General features: G+C 38.6%; 1 protein-coding gene across 2 annotated transcripts in view; it reads left to right on the plus strand.

The window, feature by feature from the left end:
• Window positions 1-12,735, plus strand: part of CDC42BPA (CDC42 binding protein kinase alpha) — a 488,866-nt gene that overhangs the window by 376,326 nt on the left and 99,805 nt on the right. For both annotated transcript variants that reach the window (XM_033938547.1, XM_033938546.1), the window contains exons 22-24: window positions 2,212-2,325; window positions 4,738-4,818; window positions 9,856-9,961. In XM_033938547.1, the coding sequence (XP_033794438.1) occupies window positions 2,212-2,325; window positions 4,738-4,818; window positions 9,856-9,961 (301 nt within the window). The remainder of the gene's footprint in view (window positions 1-2,211; window positions 2,326-4,737; window positions 4,819-9,855; window positions 9,962-12,735) is intronic.

The raw sequence follows: 12,735 nt of genomic DNA on the forward strand, positions 1-12,735 counted from the left end.
TTTTATTTATCTCTGAAAAAGAAAGTGATGTAATTGCAGGTAAACAACAAAATTTTCCTTTATTTACTCATGAAACAAAAGATATCCACAAAAATGTTCATTCTAACTGAGCAATAAATTAGAACACCCTACACCCTAATAGCTAGTGTTATCCCCTTTGGCTGAAATAACTGCAGTGAGATGCTTCTTGTAATCATCTACCAGTCTCTGACATCAGTCTGAGTAAAGTTTGGCCCTCTCCTCAATGCAGAATTTCTTTCAGCTGTGAGATGTTTGAGGGATTTCTTGCATGTACAGCCAATTTCAAATCACCCCACAGCATCGCAATGGGATTAAGATCAGGACTTTGACTCAGCGACTCCAGGACTCTCCATTTCTTAGTTTTCATCCAGTCCTTGGTGGATTTACTGGTATGTTTTGGGTCATTGTTGTGTTGCAGAGTCCAGTTCCGCTTCAGCTTTCATTTTTTTACAGATGGTCTCACATGTTCCTCAAGAACCCTTTGATACACGATAGAATTCTTGGTGGATTCTATGATGTTGAGCTGGCCAGGTCCTCCTGCAGCAAAGCATTCCCAAACTATGACACTTCCACCTCCATGTTTCACAGTTGGTATGAGGTTCTTTTCCTGGAATGCTGTATTTGGTGTACATCAAACATGTCCTCTTTTCTGTTGTCCAAATAATTTAATTTTAGACTCATCTGTCCAAAGAACACTATTCCAGAAGCCTGGTGTTTGTCTATGTACTCTCTGATAAATTTCAGTCTGGCCTTGATGTTTCTCTTGGAGAGCAAAGGTTTCCTCCTTGCACACCTCCCATGCAAGTTAAATTTGTGCAGTCTCTTTCTGATTGTAGTGGCATGCACTTTCACACTTCATGTGATTTGTATTGTTTTGTATGTAAAATGTTTGCCCTGGATAAGGGCGGGAGATAAATAAACAGTAGCACGAGCCTGCTGTAGGTCCCGTGATGACATTTTAGGGTTTTTGGAAACTTATTTTAGCATCTTGCGGTCTGCTCTGGGGGTCAAGTTTCTTGGACGGCCATACCTGGGCATGTTGGCAGTTGTTTGGAAAGTCCTCCACTTGTACACTATTTTCCAGACCATGGAATGGCTAATGTTAAATTCTTTTGAGATATTTTTAAATACCCTTACCAGACTTATAAGCTGCTACAGTCTTCTTTCTGAAGGCCTCAGACAGCTCTTTTGATCTCACCATGGTGTTCACTCTCACTGCAGCAGTCATGAGCACACCAAACTCAATGTCTGAGGTTTAAATAGGGTAAACCTCCTTCAAAATGCTGAGTAATGATGTTCTAATCATGTGCACCTGATATGATACACCTGTATGTGATTTGAGCCACTTTAAGTGGGGGTGTCCAAATTTATTCCTAAGTTAGAATACACATTTTTATGGATATATTTTATTTTATGAGTAAATCAAAGAAATTTTTGTTGTTTACCTGCAATTACATCACTTCCTTTTCCAGAGATAAATAAAAGATTTGACATTAATATGTGAACATTTCTTAAGAAAGAATTGAATATTTCATGGTGTATCCTAATTTTTTCACATGACTGTAGGTGTCACCTGCAGCCATAAGGGCTATTGGAGTTGTAGACAGGTGGGTTTTGGGGAGCTCACCATAACCTATAAGAGAGTTCTGGTAAGATGTTTCTCTGGCACCCTTTATGTAAGGTGCCCCACTGCTCTTTTGCCATGTCTGGGTGGCCAGTCCATTACAGGACTGGCCCCTTCTATGTCCAGATGGCCTTGTTCTGGGCGTTTGGAACTTAGACAGAATTTTGGCCGAAAATGTGGTATAATGATAGATGTCCTGGCAGTCTGGACAACCCGATGCCTGGACATCCAGTTAGCCAATTTTCAAAAACACTTTAGACATATTTTTCAAAAATGGGCATTTTTCCTACTGCTGACTTTGAGCATCTAGCGCCATATGTCCAAATTGGAATTAGACGTATGTTTTGATTATGCCCCTCCACATTTCCTATTGAAAATGTGAAGTTACTGTTAAATTTAGCATTATTACCAATCTTCATAAATCTTGCATGCTTGGTTGTATAAAGCCATTGGTGAGATTTAATGCCAGTATATGGTGCTGTAAAATGTAAATGCTTTCTGATTTCTTAGAGCACACCATAGCAAAACATGTCATCCAGTTTTTTTACACTTGCTTGTTTTCCTAGATTGATTCAGTGGATAACTTTACGCTGTCTAACACTCCCTCCCGGGATGAAGAGATCAGGTCCCACCTGAGGTCCCAATCACCTTCAACAGCTAGTGACATGGAGCCAGTCGAGGTATTTAATTTAGTATTGCTGTTTGTAACAGTTGTTTGCTTTGGAGACATATCGAAAAGTGTATTAAGTGACTTTGCTTATTTCTGCAAGTTTTATTACATTACTTGCATTACATTAGAATGACCTCATAACCCGCAGTTGCCATTCAGATTCAAAGTGACTAACATCAAGAGCAACTAGACATGCATCAAGTTTCAATTACGAGATGTAGATTGATGATGCAAGATTTCCATTGACTAAATCCATGGTGGCGTTCTCTCATTAATCCATGCTTATGTATATGTTCTGTCATTTTGTTCTTTATAATAGTCTTTATCATTTTACCCTACACTGACATCAGACTCACCATTCTATAATTTCATGGATCACCTCTCACCTCTGGAACTCTTTTTAAAAATCGGTGGCACATTGGCCAACCTTCAGTCATCCAGTACTATACTGGATTTTAAAGAAAAATTACTAACAAGAGCTCTGCATGTTCATTTTTCAATTCTATTAACATTCTGGGATGTATTTAATCTGATCCAGGCAATTTGCTACTGTTTAGTTTGTCAAATTAGCCCATTACATCTTCCAGTGTTACAGAGATTTGTTTTGAGTTTTCTCTGATTCATCAGAATTGAATTCCATTTATGGCATTGGTAACTCCCCACATCTTCTTCAGTGAAGACCAAAGCAAAGAATTCATTTGATCTCTCCGCTATGGTTTTGTTTTCCCTGAGAACCCCTTTTAACCGTCGGTCATCTAGCAGTCCAACTGAGTCTGTTCCCAGCTTCTTGCTTTTATACACCTAAAAAGATTTTTCTTGTGTGTGTTTGCTTCCAATGCAATCTTCTTTTCAAGGTCTCTCTTTGCCTTCCTTACTAGCGCCTTGTATTTGACTTACTATTCCTTGTTCTGTTTACAATTATTTTCAGTCAGATCCTTCTTCAACTTTCTGAACGATTCTTTTTTTTTTTTTTAAGCTCTAATAACTTCCTTCACCTCACCATTCATGCTAGCTACTGTTTGGACTTCCTTCCTCTGGTTTTAATACATAGACTATATCTAATCTGGGCTTCCAGGATGGTATTTTTGAATAACATCCACGCCTGATGTAAATTTTTGACCTTTGCAACTGCTCCTCTAAGTTTCTTTTACCATTCTCCTCATGTTATCAGTCTCCTTTTTTAAAGTTCAGTTATGTTGTATTAAATTTCCTGTGTAAACCTATTCCAGGGATTATGTCAAATACTGCCATATCAAAATATTGGTTAATCAGGCTTGGATTATGATATGCTATATGTGTCATCTTCTTTTCCCTCTTTTCACTGCTTTTATCTACTACTACTTCTTGTCTATCTTTTTCTAGTGACATTCAGTATGGACTACCAATTTATTGTTACTCATGGCTCTTTGCTATGTTTTTTTCTAGAGCATATGACGGTTGAGGAACCTTGTTTCACTTTTTGTACGATTTCTTTCCCTTTTCCCTTTTTCTGTTCTTGATCTTTGAATGTACTTATGTTATAATATGTATAATCATTACATTTGTAATATGCATTCCTTGATCTTGTTGTATGCCTTTTTGCTTTATCACAAAACCAATAAAAAATTTTTGAACTGAAAAAAATCTGATCATGTTATGATCACTGTTATCAAGTGGCTTCAGCACCATTATCTCACATACCAATTAATGCGCTCTGCTAAGAATTAGGTCTAGAATTGCTTCATCTTTTGTCTGTTCTTGAATCAGCTGCTCCATAAAGCGGTCCTTGATTTCATCAAGGAATTTTATCTCCCTAGCATGCTCTGATGTTATACTTACCCAGTCAATATATTGGAGTAATTGAAATCACACTAACTCTCAGCATACACTCCAATCAATACAGAACCATTCACTATCACAGCACACCCCTGGTGGAGAAAAAGTCTTATGTTTAAGAGCCCTATAGAACTCCCAAAGGAGAACATATAATAAGGTAGCTCATCTTCAATCATCAGCTGAAATAACTCCACCCACCACTTGAGTGTATGACATTCCTGGTCAATATCAAATGCGCAGCTTAAATTAGATATGCACAGAAGCAATTTTATATGAACACACTGCAAAAATTGCAACCCCAAACCCAGGAGAGTAATCAGTTCTTAGAACACAGTCAATAGTGTACAGTTCCAGTAGTTTGGTTCTTTACATCTCAAAAAGTTAATGAAAGCAAAGGGTTCAAAGTTAAACAAAGGCTAAAAATCACCCTGAAGCCATCACTACAAGTGATTCATATCTATATTTCCACTCCACTCAGTATGCAACCTAAGTACAACTGCCAATAGGGTTCAATTTTCATAATGTTGTTTAACACATGCTTTATCAGTAGAATGCATTAGTTGTTATGGTTACTTTTGGTGTTTTTACTTTTTCTACAATGATTCAGGTTATGGATAATCCTCCACGTTCAGTTCAGACATCAGCCATGAGAACAGCATATATTGGGTCAGGCCTGTCTACACCAAAGGTAAGATCATTGCAGATCTACTGGCATCAAAGAACTAAAGAACTATGGTAATGGCTCTCTCAGTATTTCCTTTTTTTTTAAATATGGTTGATTGACAGTGGTTAGAAATGTACAAAGTTAATGCTTTAAAAAAACAAACAAAACACCAACAAACCACTTCTCCTTCCGTATTCGTGGTTTCCGTATCTGCGGTTTCGGTTATTCACGATTTTTCAGCCGCTGACTCCGCCCCCCAAAAACATCATCATTAAACTTTTTTCCACGTAAAGATTTTATTTTAACTTGAACTGCCAAAATGTTAAAATATCATCCTGTGATGGCAAATCCAGGTTGGAAAGTCTCCGGCAAAAAAAAAAGGGGGGGGGGATCTGAAACTGCTTGTGTACTGAGAAAAGAAACAGCAAAATGTGCTATTTTTAGCTATCATGAATGTTCCTTCCATCTGTGCAAACTTCCCTTTCATTGCTGACCTGCGATTGCACTTCCCACTTGTGGAAGGAGCTTTTTGCAGCTTTGAAGGGAGCTGCATTTCAGCTATCGTCTTTGTCAGTCATCCACTTCAGGTTGATAACAAGGTAAGAATCAGCTCTGCAGCTACAGTGAAGGCAAACAGGGATATTGTTCTGTAAAGGTGAAGAATTACCAGACAGAAAAAAAAACATTCTTTTTGACTCTTAAATTCTGGCTTCATCCATGTCCCCTTCTCAAATGCATTGACTTGGTGCAGAACTTAGGACTCCCTCCGCTCCTGCATCCAATGCCTTCTCCTCTTCCTCAAAAACAGTGAATAACAGTTGATACATTATTCACAGTTTCAATGGAAAAAATTATATCACTTTCCCCAAAACCGCAAATAACATATTAAATAGTTACTTGTGTTTTTTCCATATTCACGCCTATAGCCGGAACGTATCCACCGCGAATACGGAGGGAGAAGTGTAGCATGAAAATATACAGCAATCCAAACTATTGGTTACAGAATTCTCTCAATAAAGATGTCAAGTTGGATGTTTTAGAATATACTGTTTGTTTTTTTATTGAGAGTATTTCTTAGATTATCAGGCTGTTTTAAATGTACTAAAGTTGGACCTCACCAATCAGGAGCTGCAGAAGATGTCAATCACAGCTTCTAAACTCCTCCTCTTTCACAATCTCTGCTGCCCCCTTCAGTTCATACCAAAGCTGGCGACAGCCCTACAGAAGACAGGAAAAGGAGGAGTATGGGGAACTCCCTGAAACCAGATGTGTGATCTGTTCAGATGAATTTAAAACAATCATTGAATGAACAGTAATGTAGTTAAAATATTAACCAGCCTCTGAGAGGAACAATGAATGTAAGAAAAATACAAGTTAAACAAGAAACATAAACAGCTTAAACATTTATGGAGCTCAACCATTCCTCCCTCGTAATAATATACACAGACAATTCAAAATGCAATAGTCGGACAATAAAACCTTAGCTATAGAGCTGTCTCAAGGCACCTTGCAAGAACCTGACTATGTCCGGGTGGGCCGCTAGTGAAGCTCTCTTCTCTCAGCTCCAGAAGCATGAGATCCCTGCCACGTGAACTCTAAGGGACACCGCTGCCAATCCTTTGTCAAGTCCCTCTTGGAGAAACGCCAATATCAAAGAGATGGGGGCATTGCCCAGGTCTAACTTTTTTTCTAGTGCACCAGTTCTAAAACATCTCCAATGCCTTAGCATATGCTGAAACCATCATTGGCTTTTTGGCTTTAAGAAGAGTAGCAATAACCGCATTGGAGTATCCTTTTTGGATTAGTGCTATGTACTCAAGAGTCGTGCCGTAAGACCAAAGCAACCCAACTCTTCTAGGGCAGTTGGTTCCTGAGAGAAAGTCTGGATGCACCTGAAGTCCGAGACTTTGCTTCTGTTGTTGTATGACATACACGTATACCACAAGCACCTGGGCCAATTTGGTGCTACAAGGACTACTATTCCCTTGTGATGTGTTATCCCAGCCTATTATGGGCCTGGAGGAAATACATATAGGAGCCCTAATCCCTGGCCATGGTTGAACCAGGGCCCTGCACTTCCGGGTTCATATCTTCGGCTGAAGAAATGATTTACCATTTTGCAGTTACCATGAGGTCGAACGTCGGCCGACCCCCATCTTACAGTGGCCTGGAATGCTGTCGGAGACAACATCCATTCTTCTGGGTCTAATGTCTGTCTGATGAGATAATCTGCTTGAACATTGTCCACTCTGGCCAAGTGTGTTGCAGAGATCACCTGCAGGTGATTTTTCGTCCAAGAGAACAATGCTTTCACCTCCTGTGAAAGTGGGACGCTCCTGTCCCAAGTTACTTATGAGATAAGTGACTTGTTTATTCTATCTAGCATGACTGGTTTATAGTTGTATAAGTTTAAAAGCAACAGCAAAGTTGAAAGAGAAAAAACAACAATAAAAATCAAAAGTTACCATATGCAATGACTGGATGGTAAGCTCTGCGATGGGGTATAATCCCTACAGAGCTTCCTATCTCTGAGCATATAAGAAGAATATGTGAGTTATAACATCTACGGATAAAATATAGCTGCATTCAATGTATGAGTGAGATTGTCATCTTCTTTTTCTCCTCTTATTTTTTGAATTATTTAATACCCTATCACACTTAGTTAACTAGTTGTGCATAAGCCTGGCAGAGGAGATGAGTGAACTCAGGGATAAAGGCCTGAGAGGGCAAGTCTCCTTGCCCCTTAGAGTGAAGTAAACATATTTTCTTGATCTACGAAGCCTCTATGCCCTTAAGGTGTGTAGTACTGCTGCCCCAGATCTCCAGAATGTGTTTTATCTCCACTGACAGGACCTTTATCCAACCTTTCTCCAACCCTAGAGGCCTGTGGAGAGGCTAAGCCCAAAGTTCCCACCCATCTATCTTGTGCCACAAGGAACGTGGTACAAGGGCGCTCTTCAGCCACCCACCCAGTGCAAATAAAGTGTGAAATAGAGGTATTAGGGTCTGAGGACTCCATCCTTATCACTTTTGAAGCAAAACAAGGAATTTTGAAGATGTTTGAGAACTTAGAAAAAAAATCAAGAAAGCCAAGATGGCCACTGCGGCTGCGTTTTAGCGCTTAAAAGCGACACGTTTCAGGGCTGACCAAAAATTTCAAAAAATAGGATTTTGGAGGAGGGGGGCCAAGGACCTAACAGCAGAAACAATCAAAACACAGTTTTTAAGACCACCACAACTGATTTACCCATTGGCTGTCACAGCCTGTACTCACAGACCATGGGCTGGGAAAATCGTGCTGTAGCTGTATCTGGAAGGGTTCTCTGCCTCAAGCTGCTGGTTAAATGCCATGCTGAGATCTTCAGGCTGTCAGTTGGACCATAATTGTACTGATGCTCAACCCCACCAGATTGTAACCACCACAGTAAAAAGGGGGAGACAAAGCTTCAACTGGCACAGTGAGTGCCTCAAAGACGCTATTGATGCCTAAACGTCTGCGCTTAAACTCTTGACCAAGTCAAGGAAGCGAATAAGTATTGAGGACCTCAATCCCTGAGCTCCACAAATCTTCAATAGGCTAGCTGTACAGGTCCCCGAAGGATACACCTGCTAGCTGCAGACTAAATGTCTGCTCCTCTCCAAGCAGTCACAGCAGTCCCTGAAATTGCATAAGAAGCACAAATAAAGCGAAAAACTGAAAAAGGAATTGCAAAACAATTAAGAAATAACTGGAGCAGGTCAGCAAGACATCTTCATGTTTGCATGCATAAGGAAGAACTGAAGGAGGCAGCAGAGACCATGGAGAAGGAGGAGCTGAAAAGCTGTGATCGGCATCTTAATGCAGTATGATCACGAGCATAGCTAGACAACCCTACGGTTCAGCATTCAACCTTATTACACTAGAAATGAAGTATATTGTAAAATAAGACAGTTTCAGTTTACAGTTGTATAAAAAAATCATATTTACATTTCCCAAGTCATAAAAGTTATTAACTGCTCATCAACTGGTACTTTAAACTATAGTGATGCATTCATCTTAATTTTAACTAAGCCAATAGAAAATGTACTTTTGCTACTGCCTACACACATGTCTCCTTCATCCTGCTAACCATTAGTGGTAGTGAATGTATATACCAGTAGTTCTTAAAGCTGTCCTGGGGGACCCTCAGCCAGTCAGGTTTTCAAGATAGTCCTAATGAATATGCATGAAAGAAATTTGCATGCCCACTACCTACTTTATAGGCAAATCTCACTCATGCATATTCATTAGAGATATCTTGAACCCCCCCCCCCCCCCAGGACAGCTTTAAGAACTATTGGTGTATACATTTGAGCTGGATTAATAATAGTATTAATAAAGTATGCACTCTTGTAAATTGAATTATATCTTGGTCCTTGCATCAATCTCACAGTTTCTTAATAAGAGATGGGAGCAGAGTGCCTGCAAGCAGTTGCTTAAAAAATATTTATGTGTATAATTTTTGAAAATTCCCAGTCCCATGTGATAAAGAGTCGCAGTGTTAAAGTAACCATGTGGCACTGTGTAAGGTGTTTGTTCATTTCTCCTTGCTAAGCCATGAGTATACCCAGCAGAAATACATAGGGCCTGTTTCATTAAGGCTTTATTTCTTTGTCAGTTGAGCAGAATAAAAAGCTTAGTAATCTAGGCTTTCCTTAATTTTGGTGATGTCTTGTAGAGGAGAAACAAAAATAAAACCCAAAGGAAGGAGAAAACCCTTATATGCCCTTCCACATATGTTAACCTGTCCTGAGCTCTTTGGGGAGGAATGGATAGAAAACAAATTAAGTAATTTACAGTCCAGGAAAGCTTGATCTGCAGAGCTAGGGACATACAGATGCTATAGAGGCAGGGATCTAACCCCTACAGTCTTATATCATCCAGGTATGTACTATATGGACATGTGCTAATTCTTGTCATAGTTTGATGTCCCACACCTTACCAAGTCCAAGGAAGCATGAATCTGGAGATCTCTTATATGATAAAACATTTTAAGGGTGAAGTAGATTAAGTGTGATGTTTATGTTCCTTCTTTTTCCTAGCCTAAAGCTCACCAGTTCATAGTAAAATCCTTCACTACACCAACTAAATGCAATCAGTGCACCTCTCTGATGGTTGGCTTGATTCGACAGGGATGCACATGTGAAGGTAAGAACAATTAAAGGCCTAATTTTACAAAGCATGGTTTGTGTGTAAAACCTGTTTTAGGTGTAGAAAATAGTTATTTTGAAATAGTAAGTAGTTTTGCATAATCTGTGCTTTGATTTTCAAAAATAAGTACCTGAGTGTAAGCGCAGAGAAGCGGTATATCAAATCCCATTCCTCCTTTCCTTTCCCCCCCAGGGGCATTTAGGGTACAGTTCAAACTTATTTTATCCAATCCGTGCATACATATGTAAGAATGATAATTAGGCCTATGCTGCCTTTTATAGAATAGCAGTTCAAATCAACATAGTATCATATTCTTTAAGTATAGCAAGGACCTCAGAAGTGCCAGTATCAGCCAAGTGTTTTCAATGGCTATGGTACTTTCGGCACTAGCCTCCTCATTGGACCTGCTGTAAACTCTTTTGGTAATTTTTAAAGTGCTTTTCTATAAAGTGCTTTATGCCACAAAGTGCTTATTTTATTAGTGTGCTGTAGTCAATAATTTATTCAAAATGTTGAGCAATTTTTAGTCTTAATAAGCTACAAACTTATCTTTTTTGTTTCATTATTCATACTGAGAAAGGACCTGTCATTCAACATGTTTCGCCAATAGGCTGTATCAAGAACTGTCCCCCTTCTCTCATGAATGTTCACCATCCCGATCATTTAGTTAAGATGCAAACTTCCTCACATCCTAGCACAGACTAATTAATTATTAGGCACATTCCACTTGGTTCATCAGATGATCTCTCTGGACCAATCCAGAAACAGAACTTAGATGAATAGCCTTTCTGTATAGAGTCTCGCACAGGCCGTGAAACAGAGGCGCCTTCGTTAGATAAGAACAGCACAGGAGCAATGCCTCCCCCAAGATTCACACAGGCTGAGCATGTAGGTATAGCTGGATGTCCTTGACTAGAATACAGTTCTGGTACATACCCAGAATGCTTCAGGCATCATAAACAGCAAAGATGTTTCTTCTTTCTCTTCTTGCATGGTTCAAGCTGGAATGATTTCTTGCAGACAATGGTTCAGGCTTTATGACATCAGGAAGGCCTAACCTTTAGGTGTGAATAAGGAAACACCCCTACAGAAAGTACCTTAGCCATTGAAAACACTTGGCTGATACTGGCACTTCTGAGGTTCTTGCTATACTTAAAGAATATGATACTATGTTGATTTGAACTACTGTGTACATTATAGTATCTGCGCCTTTATAAAATAGACATAAGTAAGCATTTTCTGATATTTCATTTAGGCACCTTGTTAATTTATGCCACATATGAAGGTAACATAGAAATACTAGGATTTATCTCACACTTTTCAATAGTATTTCACTCTGTGTGCATTTCCCTTTCCCAGCATATAGCTTTTTATGGTACATGCAGACTGCCAAACACATTTTTGGTAACTGGAGTCATGAATCAAAATTTTCAAAGTGTATGTTACCAGTGTTTTTTCAGGGGTCCTTTTACAAAAAATTAAATAATATTCTTACAAAATTTATTTGGCTGGGGAAAGCAGCAAGAATTGCCTTAGTTTCTTTACAAAAGCCAATTGTGGAGGGTCGGGTAAATTTTCCCAATTTTTATAGGTACCATAAATCCTATATTATGCGTCAGGGTATGTATTGGATCCTACCAGAGCTCATGGAAAATCTCCCAGACTGGGTATGGCTGGAATGGCAACTCATGTCTCCTCTGAGATTATATCAAGCTACCTAGGTTGTATAAGGACAATAGAATTCTAGTAGATACCTGGCAGACACTAAAATGTGTAAATAATTTAACACCTATTCCAGTTCATAAATCAACCTGTCAGTTCCTATGGCTGAACTTAAAGATTCAAATTGGTGGGTTTAAGGTCATCTGGAAACATTGGATGAAGGCGGGTATACGCACTTTAGATGATGTTATTTCTGCTGCTTGACTTTTCACGATTACAACACAAATTTGGTCTTAATAAATCACAATATTACTGCGTCTCAATGGCCACGAATTTGGGCTTGGAGGATGAGATGTACAATGTCGACATCTATGAGACAAATTTGTTTTTTCTTGTCACATAGAGCATTTTGGACCCCAGTTCATTTACAGAAATTAGACAGCTCTAAGTCTAATAGATGCTGGCACTGTCATCTTGAAGCTGGGACATTAGATCATTTATTATTCTATTGTCCATTGATTTTTATTTATTGGAAAATCCGGTGGCATTATCGTATGATACTGTGTTATTTGGTACTTCAATGAAAGCTAAGAGCCAAATATCTTCTAATAATAATAAACTTTTGCTTATTATGACAGGGGTTGCCTTACAGCATATTATGAAAAACTGGAAAAATTGGGACCGGCTGAATTATAATTTTTGGTGGAATTCTTTATGTCACATCTTTAAAATGGAGAGGGTAATAGCCATACAGCAAGGGAATTTTAAGAAATTTCAGGATGTTTGGGAGCCATTAACAAAATATTGTAAAGAATGAATATTGGGTTTTCTTTTTGAACATACACGTCCAAGTTGGGGGGGATAATTTATGTTTTCTTATGTTTAAGGATAGTTGTTGGGTATGTGGGAGGGAAGGATATTTGATCTGAATTAGACTTTGATAGACTATTAAGTGATGTTAAAGTGTAAAATGATTTTATCTTATATTGCACTTATTGTAAGTTTTAAAAATGAATAAAGAGGTTTTTTTAAAAAAAAATTTCAAAGCGAAATTTAAATAATCTTATAATAAGTATTCTGCTGTCATGGTTCATTTACTGAACTGAAAA

This window comes from Geotrypetes seraphini, chromosome 3 (genome assembly GCF_902459505.1).
Source record: "Geotrypetes seraphini chromosome 3, aGeoSer1.1, whole genome shotgun sequence".
Taxonomy (NCBI): Eukaryota; Metazoa; Chordata; class Amphibia; order Gymnophiona; family Dermophiidae; genus Geotrypetes; species Geotrypetes seraphini.